Raw genomic sequence first — 19004 nt, 5'->3', positions numbered from 1 at the left:
TTCAGCAGGATCAGGAGCAGGCCTGGAAGGTTCCCTAGACAGCTACACAAAGCCACAAAGCTGAATATTTGCTGCTGGATACCTTGTAGGATGTTTCTCTGCTTTCCTTTTAATTCTACTTTTTTTTTTTGCTTCCAGGACTGTTCTCTAATGCATCACACAGCTCAGCCAAAGTTCCCAGGGGATGAAGGGCATATCCAAATTCCCTGCCTGTTCCCAAGAATGGCCAAAGGGAGCAGGCATCTTCAGGGCTGTTAGGGGCTGACCTCAAGGACATGAGAGGGATGTCCAGAGAGAAGTCAGGAATATCCCATGGATAAGAAATCCTGGCACAGCCTGAGGGAACAGCTTGGCACAGGGACAGTGCAGTGCTCAGGGAGAGGTTACTTCTTTTGCAATAGGTTTGATCCTGAAGGCTCTGCCTGTCTGGGTTCTCTGTGGTGGAGATGAAACCACCCTCTGACAAAGAACAGTAGGATCCTTGGAGCTCAGCAGCTTGATTTTAACACACACCCAAAGTACTTTAAGTGCATGAAAACCACCCCAAAGTCAAGCCCAGCTGAAAAAATTCCCCATAAACTCAGGAAAAACTTCCTGCTTTTGTCCTGGTCCTGTCCCCACTGAAGCCTTCTGCAAAGCCCCCCCCCCCCAGCAAGTGTGGGACCCCTCCCAGTTCCCCAGCTGGGGATGGAGGCTAAAAGGCCCAGGATGAGATCAGCCCCAGCCCTGGAGCAGCTGGGTTTTCTCAGGGGAGGTGCAAGGCTGTAGAAGGAGCAGGGGGTTGATATCACATTTACACCTAGCTCTCTATGTCTACGTTCACACTCACGTGTTCATAGTGTCTGTATCTACACATGGACACACACACACACCACTGTGCATAGATCTGCCTCCTGCCACTATTTATAAGGGTTTGATTAATCAGAAAAACAAATTTGCCAACAGTGCTTTTCCTCAGTTAATCAGAAAAACAAATTTGCCGACGCCGATTGCTTAAAATTCAGCAAGTAAAGGAGCCTCAACCCTTTACACTTTTGTTTTCCTGGTTGCATAAAGGCACTTTCTGATGATGTGAAGCAGCAGTTTGTTAAAAACCCTGTAACTGCAACAATTCCCATCACATCTGTAGCAAGTGCTACACAGGCACCAGTAGGATGCAATGTCACTGCTCGCTGCTGCTCCGGAGGGTTTGGAGCAGAGGAAGGAAAGATGAAACCTTCAGCCCTGTGCTGGTTTTGGGTCCATTCGCTGTGTTCCTGCCCCAGACCCGACGTGGGTGCCAGCTCTGGCTCACAGCATCCAACGAGGCCTCCATTGGCATCTGCCAGCCCAGACAGGCCTCAGCTGTGAGCCTGCCACAAAGGTCCCTGCAATATGTCACTGGTTCTCTTACCAAAGGATCAGGAATTAATTTGATTAAGGGTGTTTAGTAATTAAACACTGCCTGGCCTGCAGCACTCGAGCCTTGCCGTGCAGGAGGGTGGCTGATCCCTGTCAGCCTCACTTCCCTCCTGAGCCACCAGCAGCTCCTCTTCCCAGCACAGCACATTGTCCAGTCTCTGCTGGGGGCTCTGCTGCTGAGCCAGGGGCTGGGAGGTGGGGAGGGTTTGCTGTTACTCACTGGAGGTTCCCAGCAGGAGAACACGTTGGAAACAGGGAAGAAATGTCTTTTGTTAACTGGAAGACAGGACTAAACTGGTCCAAAACTCCTTTTACACTCTTGACTTCCACACAAAAACCGCGCCCTGCGAAACAAACGCGAGATAACACCGAAAACCAGAAACGAACCAAAATCAAAACCCCGCTCACGCCTTCCTGACACAGTTATATCCACACAGACGTCTTCCCGTCTTTACTGCTGGAGCTGCCTTTCTCCAGCGAGGCCTTGGGCTTAGCACCTTGTTTCTCCTGGGCGGTGTTGGCCCTGTTCTGCTCCACCACGGTGCCCCCCGAGGCGGGGCTGCTGGTCCGAGAGGGCTGCGTGTTGGCCTGGGTGCTGCTGTAGCTCTGGAAGGCGATGTCCAGCTGCTCCTGGGCCACCCGCAGGTGCTTGTGCAGCGTGGACAGATCGGCCGGCAGGTTCTCGTCGGGGCTGGTGCACTGCTGCTCCTGAGCCACGTTGGCCAAGTTCTGCTCGTGGGCCATCAGGCTGTTGGGGATCTTGGTGGATTTCTCGGATTTGACGACCAGGTTGTACTCGGGAGGGCAGGAGATGTTCTTGGGGTAGGCGTAGTTGTAGGGCGGCTGCCGGAAGCTGTTGATTTTCCGGTTGCGGATGGCGTCGCGGATGGTCCCGAAGCCCAGGTGGAACATCTCGCACATGTTCAGCAGCAGGCACAGGCAGCTCACCACGTACATCACCAGGAGGAAGATGGTCTTCTCCGTGGGCCGGGACACGAAGCAGTCCACGGTGTGGGGGCAAGGGACCCTGTTGCAGACGTAATAAGCTTCCACCTCGAAACCGTAGAGCAGATACTGCCCTATCAAAAAGCAAACCTCGAAGGAAGCCCGGGTGAGGAGCTGGAAGACGTAGATCTTCATCAGTCCCTCCTGCTGGATGCGCCTCCTCCCGTCATGCTTCTGCTGCTCCTTGCACTTGGGCTGTGCCTTGTTGGCCTTGTCGTGCTCGGCCGCGTCGTCGGAGATCATGGGCTCCTCCTCGTCGGCCTCCATGGCGTCCTCCATGTTGCGCACGGCCTGCCAGTTGAGGGCAAACTGCTTCTTCTTCTTGAAGCCCTTGAGCTTCTCCTCCTCCTCGGCCGAGCGGGCGATCCTGTGGATGGCGTAGCCCAGGTACATGACGGAGGGCGTGGAGATCATGATGATCTGGAAGACCCAGAAGCGGACGTGGGAGAGCGGCGCGAAGGCGTCGTAGCAGACGTTGTCGCAGCCCGGCTGCTTGGTGTTGCAGGTGAACTTGCTCTGCTCATCGGAGTAGATGGACTCGCCCCCCACCGCCGTCAGGACGATGCGGAAGACGATGAGCACGGTGAGCCAGACCTTCCCCACGAAGGTGGAGTGATTGTGAATCTCTTCTAGCAGGCGGGTGAGGAAGCTCCAGCTCATGTTGGTCATAAGGGCTGCTCAGTTAGAACCTGCAGGAAGAGGGGGAGATAAAAAAAACAGGGATGGGAGGTGACATCTTGTGCCAGAGCAGTGACTGACCCTTGTGCTGGGCACTGGTGGGGCCACACCTCAAATGCTGGGGTCAGTTTTGGGCTCCTCATGACAAGAAGGACATTGAGGGGCTGGAGTGAGTGCAGAGATGGGAATGGAGCTGGAGAAGGGGCTGGAGCACCAGGAGAGGCCCAGGAGAGGCCACACCTCGAATCCTGGGGTCAGTTTTGGGCTCCTCATGACAAGAAAGACACTGAGGGGCTGGAGTGAATCCAGAGAAGGGAACAGAGCTGGGAAGGGTCTGGAGGACCAGGAGAGGCTGAGAGAGCTGGTAGGGAGCTCAGCCTGGAGAAAAGGAGGCTCAGAGGGGACTTTGTGGCTCTGCACAGCTCCTGACAGGAGGGGACAGATCGGGGGTTCGGGCTCTGCTCCCAGGGAACAGGGACAGGAGCAGAGGGAAAGAGCCTCAATCAGCACCAGGGGAGATTTAGATTGGATATTAGGGAAAATTTCTCCCCTTAAAGGCTGGTCAAGGCTGGAGCAGTGGAGGATGCTCCCACAACACAGAGACTTGCCCTGTTGAAATATCTTTCATTAGTAAACCCAGAAAAATGCAAAGAATCAGTGAAAGAATGGGAATATTTATGTTTACAGGCTGATGGCCCTTTTAAGTTCCTCTTGAAACAAAGCAAAACAAAACAAAACTTTAATCAAATACAGACTCTTTCAAAAATAAACCTTGAGAAGCTTTCAAGAGAAAACCATGGATTTATTAGGAGACCTGGACAGCTGGGGAGGAAGAGCTTGTAACAAGCATTTTGTGTTTAGCTTAACGTGCAGCAGGGCCTCAGCCCGAGTTCCTTGGGTGACCTCAGGCAGCACTAAAGACAGGAGGCAATTTCACTGCTTGACTGGCACAGATACTGAGAGATGAGAGCAGTAGGGAAAGCACCTGCACCCAAAAAAAAAAAAAAAAAAAAAAAAAAAAAAAAAAGACAAAAGAGAAGGGAAAAGAGCTGTTTAAGAAATGTGGGCGTCAACCAGAACTCTCCATGCTGGGTGATCATGGCTGAGTGGGGGAAACAATCATAAAATCTCAAAATCCTATAATTTTTGGGGGTTGGAAGGGACCTTAAAGATCATCCTGTTCCATGTGGAGGGACACTTTCCTCTAGACCAGGTTGCTCAAGCCCCATCCAACGTGGCTTGGTGATGCCATGAGACACCAGCCTGGATTTGCACCACTGGAGACACAAAACTCTGCTGTAGGGTTTCCCTGGTGGGAGCACGGCCCCAGACAGCAGCAGGAAGGGAAACATGCCCCACTCTGTTCTCCACATCCAGCCCTCCTGGAATGCAGCTTTGCTCCCACTGCTTCCCAGGAGAGGAGCCAAGCAGGGCTGGTTTGCTCAGCGCTCTCCAGAGCAGGCAGATGGAATTTTCTAACCCTGCTATTTCCAGATCAAACAAATCCCCTGCGAACACAAACCCCCAAGTCTTCACACGCTGGGCTGAGCCCGTGGGAGAGCTCTGCAGATGGTGCTATTCTTGTCCTGGGGCTGGGGAAACTGAGGCACGGCTGGGTCATCAACCAGAAGGAGAGGTGGGGAAATTCTCCTCTCTGCCACCAACCCTCGAAGCTGCTGGGAGCAGAATCCCCCTCTCCTGCCCCAAAAGTGATGCCTTGGTCAGTACAAATGTGCAGGTGGGGTAATTCAGCCACTGCAGGACATGGGAAGTGATGCCCACTGAGATGTTCTTTATTTACTGAGGAAATTTGGTTTATTCAGGGGTGAGATGGGGAAGTTCCCTGTTTGAGTGGCTTTTTTTGCTTCCTTACAGTGGGTACACCCTGAGGGGTATTTAACTCTTCCTCTGTCCTGTTCACATTCAGGTAAGGGCAAATTGGGGTGTTGAATGATTTGCAGAATTAATCCAGGCACTCAGCCAAGCTCCAGCTGATGGGGGGCTGGGAAGGGAAGACCCTGCTGGGTGTGGGGCATGGTGCATCTGTCTGTGGAGCATCCGGGCCTGGGTGAGGCAGGGCTGGATGCAGCCCCACCTTGGCTGGCCCCATGCAGGTGTCCAACCCCCCCACCAGCTCCCAAAATTAGCTGCAAGCCCCAAATTGTTCTTAAAAATGCACTTTGAATGTCCCCTAGAGCAGTTCATCCAAATTTCAGTGCTGCCCTGAAGGGCTGCTGAAGGTTACACTGAGGATAATTCACCACTTTGCAAGTGTCACCCATGGACACAATTCCCAGAGCTCCAATGCACCTCCCAGGAGCTGTGTGCTGGGGCAGGGAGGGTCTGAGCAAGGCTGTGACAGCTTTTGGAGTAAATGTTCCAGCTTTGAAGTGCTATTTGTCAGGGTTGTTAGCAAAGCTCCCCCTGTCTCCTCTAGGAGACACATTTTGGGAAGGAGAACCCAATGAAGTGCTCCCAAATCTCCCGAGCTGAGGAAAGGGAAGGAATTTGTAAAATAACAGAAGTGAGGGGTTGTTGCTTTGAGAAGATCATCCCTGGCTACCAGCTGCACCCTGAGCTGTGGGTCCTGCCACTGCCCCTGCTGCCCAGCCCTCTGTGCACATCTGGATCTGCAGGAACATCTGCAGGGAACAGCCCTGAGCTGTTCCTGCACCTTGGGACCCTGCTCTGTGGGGTCACACCTTGGTGTTGGGGACACCCCTGTGTGTCCCCTGCCTGCCTGGCACTGTGTCTGAGAGCAGGAGCCGAAGGAAATGATGGAAAATCCCCTCCCTAAAACCAGTTTGGTTAAACTTCCAGTGGGGTTTAGGACTCACTGGTTACAGAGACCAAACTGTGGGATTTCAAATCTTTTAATTGCTTGGGTGGGGGGTTAGTGCACCACGAAGTTTTGGAATCAATTATAAACAAAACAAGCTTCCAAGGAAAGACTTGTTCACAGTGCAGGACTGGCACTAGGAGAAGGCTGTGTCTCCTCTCCTCACAATCCCAACCATCAAAGCACAAAACACAGAGTTTTGCATCTTTCCACCTGCCACAGACACAGTTCCTCTGTGCAGTGTGAAAGTTATGCAGTGTGGGTAAAAACAAAACCCATCTGAGTGGATCTGCAGCAGGCAGAAGGATTAGATGATGTAGGAGAATTATCTCCCCAAGAAAGGACTCCCCATCCCTGTGGCTTTGAAATCCGTTCATTCAGTCATCCATCACCTCTAGAGGTGACACACAGTGTGTAAAACACACCCAGGGTACAAGCTGCCCTTCAGAACAGCTACAAAGGAGGGGTTGGACTGCTCAAACCACCAGCAGCTCCTGAAGCAGGCAGAACCGTACAGGAATGAGACGTTCTCACCACAGTGACTTCCCAAAACCCTCTGACCCCTCCACAAAACCTCAGGCACAGCTGTAGGAACTGGGAAAACTTTAAAAACTGAGTCTAAAACTTGCCAAAGAATGAAAAAAAATCTATAAATCAGTGCTGGCTGGCTGTCAGTCCGTTCTGCATCCTTCCTCAACTACAGGGTAGATTGATGTGGCTGAATTATCTCCCCAAGAAAGGACTCCCCATCCCTGTGGCTTTGAAATCCGTTCATTCAGTCATCCATCACCTCTAGAGGTGACACACAGTGTGTAAAACACACCCAGGGTACAAGCTGCACTTCAGAACAGCTACAAAGGAGGGGTTGGACTGCTCAAACCACCAGCACCTCCTGAAGCAGGCAGAACCGTACAGGAATGAGATGTTCTCACCACAGTGACTTCCCAAAACCTTCTGACCCTTCCACAAAACCTCAGGCACAGCTGTAGGAACTGGGAAAACTTTAAAAACTGAGTCTAAAGCTTGCCAAAGAATGAAAAAAAATCTATAAATCAGTGCTGGCTGGTTGTCACTCCATTCTGCATCCTTCCTCAACTACAGGGTAGATTGATGTGGCTGAATTATCTCCCCAAGAAAGGACTCCCCATCCCTGTGGCTTTGAAATCCGTTCATTCAGTCATCCATCACCTCCAGAGGTGACACACAGTGTGTAAAAAACACCCAGGGTACAAACTGCACTTCAAAACAGCTACAAAGGAGGGGTTGGACTGCTCAAACCACCAGCAGCTCCTGAAGCAGGCAGAACTGTACAGGAATGAGATGTTCTCACCACAGTGACTTCCCAAAACCCTCTGACCCCTCCACTCAACCTCAGGCACAGCTGTAGGAACTGGGAAAACTTTAAAAACTGAGTCTAAAACTTGCCAAAGAATGAAAAAAAAATCTATAAATCAGTGCTGGCTGGATGGCAGTGGTAGGTGGCTGTCAGTCCGTTCTGCACGCTTCCTCAACTACATGGTAGATTGATGTGGCTGAATTATCTCCCCAAGAAAGGACTCCCCATCCCTGTGGCTTTGAAATCCGTTCATTCAGTCATCCATCACCTCCAGAGGTGACACAAAGTGTGTAAAACACACCCAGGGTACAAACTGCACTTCAAAACAGCTACAAAGGAGGGGTTGGACTGCTCAAACCACCAGCAGCTCCTGAAGCAGGCAGAACCGTACAGGAATGAGATGTTCTCACCACAGTGACTTCCCAAAACCCTCTGACCCCTCCACTCAACCTCAGGCACAGCTGTAGGAACTGGGAAAACTTTAAAAACTGAGTCTAAAACTTGCCAAAGAATGAAAAAAAAAATATAAATCAGTGCTAGCTGGATGGCAGTGGTAGGTGGCTGTCAGTCCGTTCTGCACGCTTCCTCAACTACAGGGTAGATTGATGTGGCTGAATTATCTCCCCGAGAAAGACTCCCCATCCCTGTGGCTTTGAAATCCGTTCATTCAGTCATCCATCACCTCCAGAGGTGACACAAAGTGTGTAAAAAACACCCAGGGTACAAACTGGACTTCAAAACAGCTACAAAGGAGGGGTTGGACTGCTCAAACCACCAGCAGCTCCGTACAGGAATGAGATGTTCTCACCACAGATGACTTCCCAAAACCCTCTGACCCTTCCACAAAACCTCAGGCACAGCTGTAGGAACTGGGAAAACTTTAAAAACTGAGTCTAAAACTTGCCAAAGAATGAAAAAAAAAAATATAAATCAGTGCTGGCTGGATGGCAGTGGTAGGTGGCTGTCAGTCCGTTCTGCACACTTCCTCAACTACAGGGAAGGGGAAAAAATCTACTTACAGAGACATGATGCTCCTCGCGGTGGCTTTCCCTCCTCCACCGACATTCCTGTGCCTCCAGTCCCTCCTCCTTGCCCTGGATGAAGCCCCAGCAGCTCGGTCCAGCCCGCTCCAGCGCTGGGCAAGCGGAGCTCCCTATTTAAGGCGCTCAGACCCCGCCTTTGCCGGCGGCCCCTGCCCGACCCCCACCGCCTGCCCGACCCTCCCCAAGCCTCGGGAGAAGCTGGGAAGGTGCTCCACAGACAGGCCAGGAGAGAGAATGGCACTGGTTTGAAATCCAAACAAGCCGCCGGGGCTGGTTTTAGGAACGCCGCCTGGAATTTTGCTTGTGTCGGTCGGGAGTAAATTAATAGCATCAGCTTGTGGCACTGGTGAGAGGTTTGGAAAGGCTGAGAGCGTGACTAATGGGGAACATGTGGAAAACGCATTCTGGCAAAAGCTGCTTGGCCGTTGGGGGTGAAAAAATAATTTAAAAAGAAATTTAAAAATAAATAAAAAAACAACGGAGGGGAAGCTCGCTAGTGGGAAAACCCGCCCTGAAGGTCCTGCTCTGCTGCACCGCCAGGAAAAGCTGTCCCTGAAGGAGGTGGTTCCCCTCTCTCCAGGCTGGTGGAGGGAGCAGAGAGCAGGTGAAGGATGGGAAAGGGTTTTGAGCACCTACAGAGAGTTCTCTGGCTTCTTTGCAGCTGCAGGAAGGAATAGCAGGGATGGGGATGCACAGGAAGCCTGAGGCAAGTGGTTCCCAAGAAGAAACCTCCCCCCTGATGGTCCAAGGAGCACCTGCTCCATCCATGAGGAGCTCTGGCATTGCCATTCCAGCAGCACCAGGGCTCGGGCTGTCAGTGCTGTCAGCAGAATAAATAACATTTCTGCTGTGCTCAGAGTGGAAATGGACAGCCAGGACAGAAATTCCAGCAAGGATCAAATCCCTGAGGGCAGAAAACATGGGAAGATCTGCACTGGGATTACTGGGGGTGTTGGAAACTGTGTGGGTTATCGGGAACTTTTATCCCTGGTGCAAACAAAGCAGGATATCCAGAGCTCTGGCTTCCCAAAAAGCCTGAATGGACCTGGAAGGCTAATTCCTGCTCACTGGAACTTGTTGCCTGGATGCTCTTGCAAGGAGCAGCATCTGCTGCATTTTATTGCAGCTCCATTCCTTGAGGTTTCCTGTTATAAACTCATCACTCACTTATCATTACTGATAAGTTTATTCCCTGTTTGGGATTAGTCACACAAGACAGGCAGGAAAAGCCCTGTCAGCTGAGTGAGGTGTAGGGATGAACACACCTTGGTGGGAATATGCCATGCCAGGAAGACCAGGGTTTGGGAGGCATTTTGGGGAATAAACCTCTAAAAAAGTTCAATTGCCACAACCCTGGCTTTATGTTTTAACTTCAGCACGTGGCACAATGACAGCTTGCTCTCCCAAAGGACACAGGGAGGTTCCAGAGGAGAGCACCAGGGCTGGAGATCTCCAAACCCCTCCAGGGATGGACATCTCCAAACCCCTCCAAGGGCTGGAGATCACCAAACTCTCACGAGGGCTGAAGATCTCCAAACCCTCCCAGGGCTGGAGATGTCCAAATTCCCCCAGGGCTGGAGATCTCCAAACCTCCCCTTCAGAGCTGTACATCTCCAAACCCCCCAGGGCTGGAGATTTCCAAACTCTCCAAGGGCTGGGGATATCCAAACCCCTTCAGGGATGGACCTCTCCAAACCTCTCCAAGGGCTGGAGATCTCCAAACTCTCCAAGGGTTGGGGATCTCCAAACTCCCCCAGGGCTAGAGATATCCAAACCCCCCCTTCAGGGCTAGAGATTTCCAAACCCCCCCAGGGCTGGAGATCTCCAAACCTCCCCTCCAGGGCTGGACATCTCTAAATCCCCCAGGGCTGGAGATTTCCAAACTCTCCAAGGGTTGGGGATGTCCAAACCAATCCAGGGCTGGAGATCTCCCACTGAGAGAGTGAGAACATGCAGCAGGCTGAGGCCACATTATCCCTGCTTATTCCTGGGGTAGGGATTGGCCTCCAGCACGCTGGGGCAGTGACCTTCTCCCCTCAAGGTCCTTCAGCTCTGGAGACAGCAGAGGGTCACCTCGTGGTCACTCCACAGGGCCACTGGGTGCATCCCCCACAATCAGGGTCCCTCCTGCACATGTCCCTCCTAAAGCCACACGCTGTGACATCCCCCAGAGCTCAGGGATGGCCACCAAGAGCTTGTTCCCACCCAAGTCAAAGTCCCACCTGCTGCTGCTGGTGCAGGACAGAGCTGCAGGGAAGTGCTGTTGGTTTTTAAAAAATAACCAGCTGAGAACAACTCCCAGGCTCAGCTCAGAGATAAAAGGCAGCTCAGCGTGGCCCCAGCCCCGTGGGTCAGGCAGATTTTCCAGGCCCTTTTCTTTCTAACCATGAGGGTTATTTATACACACAGCTCTCGTGGCTGGGGAAAGATTTCTGGGGCATCTGTGCTCCAGGCAGGTCAGGCAACATCTGCTCCTGCTCCAGCCATCACTGACTGGCAGGGACAGAGGGCTTCCCATCACCAAACCAGCACCCAGGCAAGGAGGCAGAGCCATAAATGTGTTCAGGGAAAAACCCACCCCTGCAGCACCCCCTGTCCTCAGTTCAATGCCTGGCCAGGAGAGATGGGAATAAAAGAGAGGAGACAGAGGGGGAAGGGTGTGATGGAGCTCTGGATAATTCTGGCTGCTGCTGGGAGTCACCTCTCCAAGGCACCTCTCCCCCAGGCACCGTTTGTGTTTCAGAGCAGTGATCTGTACATATTTATTTAAATGTCCTATGGAAATACAGAAGTGCTGTCACCAATGATCATGAGACCTGGTGTAACATCTCCTGCTACACCAGGGGGAGGAGAGACCATAATTACCCACTCTGAGCACAAACCTACAAAGCTCTGTGCTGGATTGTGCTGACAGGTCATTTTCTTCTCTGATTTTCCTCCTTTGGATGTTCATTTGCTCAGTTTTTAAACTAAAGGCAATGAAGGTATGCATCTTTGGGCAAATGATAAGGCTGTTTTTAAAACAGGGCCCGCTCTGTTGAGACAGATGTGACAAAACTGCAATAAATAAAACCACCATCTTTTTACCTTATTGATTATTGTTGGATTTGAGCTTTTGAGATGATGGAATTTCCCATCTGAGAAGCAAAAATGTTTGAACACCACAAGCAAGAGCAAGATGTGAAGCAGCAGGTTTAGTTCTTATCTTTTTCCTCTTGGATTAACTTCACTAAAAACATTTTTCCCCTGACTTTTGGAGGTGGGATGCAGGACTCATCCTCACCTTTGGAGGCTGTGGGTGCTGCCCACTTGGAAAGGGATTTGTGATGGAAAGTTTGGCAAAGGCACCTCTAAGAAGGAATACTGGGGTTTGAAAAATATTATTTTTCTTTTGCATAGATTAAACATCCGTGGAATTGTGTTATTATTCTTATTTGCCAGCAATTAGGTGGCAGTTATGGGGAAAAAGGGATCTGGGGTGGCACTCTGAGGTTTTATCCCCTTCAAGATGGGCTTCAGGGGTTGACACCCCCTTCCTCAATGTACCCTCCTTCCCTCCACCCCCTCCTGTGCTCTCAGAGCTGCTGTCCCAGGAGCACACAGGTGTGGGGGGATCCATGGGTTTGGAAGAGGATTTGGGCTCATTTTTACCCAGTTTGGTTCCAGCCAGCCCTGAGAATTGGACATTTCTAGCAGCAGGTGCCTGGCTGATGGGACGAGGTGAAGGGAGCCCTGTGGAGAATCCCAGAAGGGTTTGGGTTGGAAGGGACCCTAAAGAGCCCCAGTTCCACCCCCTGGCCATGGCTGGGGACACCTTCCACTGCAGCAGGCTCCTTGGGCCTGAGGTCCAAGCCGTGTCCCACTGGGACATCTCCATTTGCATTTCCTGGTGGGAGAGAGGCCACAGCTCCCACAGGAGCCCCTTCTTCATGGCTGGAGCCTCCAGAGCCTTCAGCAACCCCAGGACCCAAGCTGTGTCCCAAGGGGCCCAGGCTGTGTCCCTTGAACCCAAGCTGTGTCACCAGGAACCCAGACTATGTCCCCAGGAACCCAGGCTGTATCCCCAAGGACCCAAACTATGTCCCCAAGGGGCCCAGGCTGTATACCCAGGGACCCAGGCTGTTTCCCCAAGGGCCAACCTGTGTCCCCAGCAACCCAAGCTGTGTCCCCAAGGCCCCAAGCTGTGTCCCTTGGACCCAAGCTGTGTCCCCAGGAATCCAGGCTGTGTCCCCAAGGACCCAAGTTGCTAAATTGTGTCCCCATGGACCCAAACTGTGTCCCCAGGGACCCAAACTGTGTCCCTTGGACCCAAACTATGTCCCCAAGTACCCAATCTGTATCCCCAGAAACCCAAACTGTGTCCCCAAGGACCCAAGCCGTGTCCCCAAGGACCCAAACTGTGTCCCTTGAACCCAAGCTATGTCCCCAGGAACCCAATCTGTGTCCCCAGGAACCCAAACTATGTCCCCAAGGTCCAAAACTGTGTCCCCAAGGACCCAAGCTGTGTCCCCAAGGTCCTAAACTGTGTCCCCAGGGACCCAAGCTGTGTCCCCAGGGACCCAAACTGTGTCCCCAGGGACCCAAGCTGTGCCCCCAAGGACCCAATCTGTATCCTCAAGGACCCAAACTATGTCCCCAAGGTCCAAAACTATGTCCCCAAGGACCCAAGCTGTGTCCCCAAGGTCCTAAACTGTGTCCCCAGGGACCCAAGCTGTGTCCCCAGGGACCCAAGCCGTGCCATTGCCCCGGTGACATGGCTGGGCTGGGGCTGGGCCACATCCTCTGAGTGTTTTGGGACAGGCCAGCAGCTCCCAGGAAGGATGGAAGCCCCATCCTGAGATAGGGGTTGGGTGAATGGCTGGAGGGGCCACACCTGGGGTCAGTAGGAGCCCATTTCCTGATGAAACAGAAACCCAACCAACAATTCCAGGGGTGAGGGGATCAGGGACAAGCATGGCTGTCCCAGGAAGCTGTTCAGGAAACTGAGGCAGGGATGAGCAGGTGGGAATGGCCCTGGTGCTGCACGACTCTGCCATGCCAGCCCAGGGCTCCCAGGCTCATTTTCAGTCCCACCAAACTCCCTGACTGAACAAAACCATCCCAGCTGTGCAAACTTCTTCCCTCCTTCACACAGAGCTTTGGGTGCTCTCCAAGATTTGGGGCTAATCAGGACTTGCATCCCAAGAACTCAGCCAGAACCTTAACTCTCTTTAAAAAAACCAATTTACAAGCAGCAGAAAAAGCTGAGCCAGGGTCTGCTGCTAAAATCTGCTCCTTCACAAAACTCTGCTCAGGCTTTTCAGGGCACTGGTGACACCAACCCTGATGCAAATGTGTCACTTGAAGGACAGAAAGACAAAATCTCTACTTATTCATCATCAGGTTGATTTTTATCCTGCATCCAGCTCTGTTGGATGAACCCAAGAAGGTTTTGATGTGGAAAAGAATGATGTGGTTGGTCTCTGGCTCTTTGCAAGGATGAAACAGGGAAAATCTGGTCTTACACATTTTTCCAAAGCCCGTGGGGATTTTGGCTGAATAATGCAAGAGTGTTTGAAAGCGAGGTGAGGGATGTTTTCCTTCATGCACTCTGAAAATGTAAACTCTGGCTCTGAGCTGCCATGACATTTGGACCACAGCTATGCCTCAGTTAGCACAAAGATAGGTCAGAAAATGGAATTTCTGTGAAGTTTGCATTGGTTTGTGCCCGGAGCCAGAAGCCTGTGCTGTTAGCAGAATAAATAACATTTCTGCTGAAAAACAGGAAAGGTTTCCTTCAATATATCGCTGGCTGATGACTGCAGAAAGGTAAAAGCACTTTGAAAATGACCTAAAAGCTTATCTGATATGCTTAAATAACAACAAGATTTAAATTCTAAAGCACAAAAGCCCAGAGGAAATGTTTAAACCCAGGCTGGAGAGCAGAAGCAATTTATTCCTGCCCTTCCCAGCTGAACATTTCTCTGATGGACACATTCTTGAGATAAATTTCAGTGCTGAGAAAAAAAACACATTCATTTTTTGGAGGGGAGACCTTTCTGCTGAAGTGTCTGAGGTGGTGAGATGACACTGAGAGGTGGCAAAAGGGACTCAGGTGGAGCCCTGGGACATGGCTCAGCAAAGCCCTTTATAGCATTCTTTCCCCAGCATCTATTCCTGCTCCAAAGAAAACATCTGCCTCGATAGCCAGAGGTCAAATTGAGCCATTATTCCCTCCTCTATTTGCTTCCCTTTCCTGAAGTAGCTGGGGGAGCAGTGGGGATGAAAGGCCATCTCCAGCCCCACCCATCAGGGTTATCCCTGGAGCTGGAGCTGCCCCTGCTCCTCCTGGAATCCCATCCTGCCTCCCTGAGCTCTCATAACAGGAAGCAATAAAATTTCCACTCAGTGTTGCCAGCCCTGTGAAGCCAAGCCAGGCCTGACTTGCTCTAGACCTTCCTGAACTTGTACAAAAGAGTGAAAAAAAATAAAAAAAATTCAATTAAAATCAGAGGAAATCCATCCCCGAGCTGTGCAAAAGTTCACAGCTCATCTCCTCCTCCCTCTGTTGTCCATGAGGACATTCCTCCATCCAGCAGTGCCTTAATGCAGGTGGGGGCAGAGGAAAAGGGTCAGGGTGTATGGGAGAGGTTAGGGAATGCTGGAGAAAAAAAGGGAAACAGACACATTTTTGGCTGCTCCAGCAAGGTGTGGGTTTGGTGGTGTTGTTCCTAACACCTGTGGATGGGCAGAGATGGAGAGTTAGGAGGGAGCTTGGAAGAGCCCCAGGAAAAGGGGTCAGGAGAGGGTGGAAGCTCAGCCCAGCCTCTGAGCTGCATTCAGGAGCTGCTGGGTGAGGCCCCTGACTGCTGCCAAGTGGGTGAAAAGAACATTTCCCCCCATTTTTCAGGAGCGTGAAAACCACATTCCCAGTGTCAGTGTGGGAAGAGGGAAGGGGATGGGAGCAGCAGCACCTTAGGGACAGCTTGGGCATAGAGATAGCAACCCCCAGAGTGGAGGTGGAGCAGTTCTGTCCTTGGCACCCACCCAAAGGAGGGCATGGAGGAGACAGAGCTGCTCCAGGGCTGGAGCCCCTCTGCTCTGGAGCCAGGCTGGGAGAGCTGGGAATGTTCCCCTGGAGAGGAGAAGGCTCCAGGGAGAGCTCAGAGCCCTGCCAGGGCCTGAAGGGGCTCCAGGAGAGCTGGAGAGGGACTGGGGACAAGGGATGGAGGGACAGGACACAGGGAATGGCTCCCACTGCCAGAGGGCAGGGATGGATGGGAGACTGGGAAGGAATTGTTCCCTGTGAGGGTGGGCAGGCCCTGGCACAGGGTGCCCAGAGCAGCTGTGGCTGCCCCTGGATCCCTGGCAGAGCCCAAGGCCAGGTTGGACAGGGCTTGGATCACCCTGGGACAGTGGGGGTTGTCCCTGCCCATGGCAGGGGTTGGAACAGGATGGGCTTTGAGGTCCCTTCCAACCCAAACCTTTCCATGATTCCATGGCTCTCTGAAAGCTCAACACCTCCTCCAGCTTTCCTCACCAATCTCCCCTTGCAAACACCTGCAGTACTCACAGGTTTGGGGTGGTTTTGTGTGTGGAAAATGCTGTGCAATGTCACAGCCAGGCTGCTGACCCTGAGAGTTTGACTCTTTTTTTTCCCCCAGAAGTTCCAGTGGAAAAAATGATGGTGTCACTTCTGTCACCACACACCTCATCCATGTCAGACTCTGCAGCAGATGGCATGACTGCTCCCACCCAGCCAGGACAGCCACCAGAAATGGTCCAAAGTTATTTAATGTTTTTATCTTCTCTCGGATAACTAGTGACAGGACAAGAATAAATGGCTTCAAGTTTAGGGCACCAGGGGAGGTTTAGATTAGGCATTAGGGAAAAATTCTTCACAGAAAGAGGTGTAAAACACTAGAACAGACTGCCCAGGGCAGTGGTAGAGTCACCATCACTGGAAGTGCTAAAAACTGTGTGGATGTGACACCTGGGGACATGGTTTGGGGGTGGTTATGATAGTGCTGGGTTGGCTGGTGATGATCCTTAACAATTCTATGATTCTAATTTTTTACAAATGCAAAAATATCTATAATTTGCCAACCAAAAGAAGAAACCTCTCAACTCTAACAGGGCCAGGAGCTTGCAGTGACCAAGTGCTGCATCAGTTTGTCCAGGAACAGGACAAAGCAGCCCAGGTGTTTGCATCAGGTCCATGCTGTGCCTGGTTCTCAGGAAGGTCCCACTGCCCTGGCCAGAGCCTGGCACCACTGAGGACTGCCCTGTCCTACACCCTCCTTGGGGCAGAGCTCATGTCCTGCTGCTCTAAACACCCCTGACCACTCTGAGGTGGTTAAAGACCACCTGGGGCTGGTTTGGAGCAGCTGCTGGGCCTGAGAGCAGCTTCAGGGTCCTGCTTGGCTGTGTCACCTTCTCAGGGTGCTGTCACACTCTGGGGCTCAGCCTGCTCTGCCAGCAATGGAATCACAGAATCCCAGAATGGTTTGGGATGGAAGGGATCCTAAAGTCCATCTTTAAAGCCATGGGCAGGGACACCTTCCACTGTCCCAGGCTGCTCCAAGCCCCACCCAGCCTGGCCTTGGGCACTTCCAGGGATCCAGGGGCAGCCACAGCTTCTCTGGGCACCCTGTGCCAGGGCCTCCCCACCCTCACAGGGAAGAATTTATTCCTAATATCTCATCTAAAGCTACCTTCTATCAATTTAAAGCCATTCCCCCTTGTCCTGTCCCTCCATCCCTTGTCCAACCCCCCCCCTCCAGCTCTCCTGGAGCCCCTTTAGCCACAAGAAAGGGCTGCGAGGTCACCTTGAATCCTTCTCTTCTCCAGGCTGAACAATCCCAAATCTCTCAGCCTTTCCCCACAGGAGAGGTTCTCCATCCCTCTGGCCTCTCAAACCCATCACCCACCACAAGGGTTCTGCTTGCAGGAGCTGAGGTGAAGCTCAGGCAGCAGGACTTGTGAGATAAGACAAAATTTTACCCCAACCATCATATCTGAAAAACCAAACCTTTCTGCAGATTCCAGCACTCATTGCTGGGATATCTATTTTATCTATTTCCCAGTCTTTTGGCTTTGGAGAAGCCTCTGACTTGTCAGGTCAGACAGAGCCAAAACAGTGAGGCTGCTCCATGATCCAAGTGTTGTGCAAACAGGCACAAGGGCTGGGAACAGCTGTCAAACCCTTCTCTCCACCATATAAACCCATCCCTGTGCCCTCCCCAATAAATCTGCTGCACACTCGCCACCCCAAATCACCAAAATGTCCTCCTGAGCCCTGGACACCAGATTTTCTTCACAGTAACAAAATTTTTATGGTAAAGAAATTCAACACCAACTCTAAAACTATACTGAAGACAACAAGAAGTTGCCCAGAGAGGCTGTGCCCTCCCCATCCATCTCTGGAGCTGTTCCAGACCAAGCTGAACAGGGCTTGGAGCAACCTGGGACAGTGGAAGGTTTCCCTGGCAGGGGTTGGAATGAGGGGATCTTTAAGAATCCCAAACCATTCTGGGATTCTCTGGAGACAAGAAGGAAAATGCCAAAGCAGATCCAAGACACTCGGGTGTGACTTCGTGGCCCCTTTCCCCATTACTAATTAGACCTAAATGGAATTAGAAGGGAAGGCAGAGACTCGAGCATGAAAATAAGGCAGCAGATGGGTTGGATGTGCTCTTGCCAGACTGTTCTGAGATAACAGACACAACAGAAAGTAAGGAAAAAAGGAAACATCATTTCCACAAGTGCTGTCCTACCCTCCTGGCCAGGTTCCCAGCACGACCAGGGCAGGTTCCCACTCTGCTCACCAAGATATTTCATTACACAGATATCACCAGCAAATATTTAATAACCCTTAAGTAATTAGGCAGAGACTCAATTACACAGCCAGGTTTGCATGCAAAGAGGAGGATGAGAGAGAAAAGCCCAGAGGAGAGCCCAGGGCTGGGAGAGCAGCACGGTACCTTCCAGAGCTCCAGGCTGGAGCATCGGCGAGGGCTGCAGGTCCTGATGTGAGAAGGGTCTGATCTGAGGGCTGGAACAGGGACAGGAACCTTCCTGGACCTGTTTACATAGGTGGCCCCCACCCGCTGACGTGCAGAGGTCAGCAGCTCCTGCCTCACCTCTGGACAGCCCTGGGTCCCCCGTGCCAAGATGGGACACTGCCACAGTCACATTTCCTGGAAAAATCCCTTTGCCCAGGATTCTTCTCCTGGGAAGCTGAGAAGCCTCAAAGAAAAAGGAAAACTATAATTATCTGATTTGATTCTCCTGTGTTCTACTGCTTTGGAATGTGTTTGGAGATTGTTCACCCACAGGTGATTGTTCCATTGGATTCTGCTGTGAGTTGTTTTCACTCTTTGGCCAATCAGGGCCAGGCTGTGCCAGGGCTCTGGAGAGAGTCAGGAGTTTTCATTATTATCTTTTTAGCCTTCTGTAAGTATCCTTTCTGTATTTTTTAGTATAGTATAATTGTAATGTAATGTAATGTAAATATAATATAATATCAGAAAATAATAAATTAGCCTTTAATATAATATAGCATAATAAAATAATGAATTAGCCTTCTGAGAACATGGAGTCAGATCCATCATTCCTTCCTGCCATGGGGCACCCCACAAATACAAAAGGACACCATGTGCCTGGTCATCCCCAAAGCCTGCAGGGCTGCAGGGGGGTTGGATCAGGGTCCCTCTCCCCCCTC

At 51.6% G+C, this 19004-nt stretch overlaps 1 protein-coding gene across 3 annotated transcripts in view; it reads right to left on the bottom strand.

The window, feature by feature from the left end:
* Positions 1 to 877: 877 nt before the first annotated feature.
* GJC2 (gap junction protein gamma 2) overlaps positions 878 to 19004 on the bottom strand; it is a 32121-nt gene continuing 13994 nt past the window's right edge. The window contains exons 1-2 of one of the 3 annotated variants that reach the window (XM_059838203.1): positions 18265 to 18411; positions 878 to 3095 (exon numbers count right to left, since the gene is read on the bottom strand). In XM_059838203.1, coding sequence (XP_059694186.1) covers positions 1825 to 3075 — 1251 coding nt within the window. In that variant the 5' untranslated portion in view covers positions 3076 to 3095; positions 18265 to 18411 and the 3' untranslated portion in view covers positions 878 to 1824. Of the gene's footprint in view, positions 3096 to 8278; positions 8392 to 18264; positions 18412 to 19004 lie in introns of those variants that run through there. The other 2 variants (XM_059838194.1, XM_059838184.1) reach the window with 2 other exon arrangements.

The sequence above is a fragment of the Haemorhous mexicanus genome, chromosome 1 (assembly GCF_027477595.1).
Source record: "Haemorhous mexicanus isolate bHaeMex1 chromosome 1, bHaeMex1.pri, whole genome shotgun sequence".
Taxonomy (NCBI): domain Eukaryota; kingdom Metazoa; phylum Chordata; class Aves; order Passeriformes; family Fringillidae; genus Haemorhous; species Haemorhous mexicanus.
Note: the sequence above shows the minus strand (reverse complement) of the source record. Positions and strands in the feature narration are given on the sequence as shown.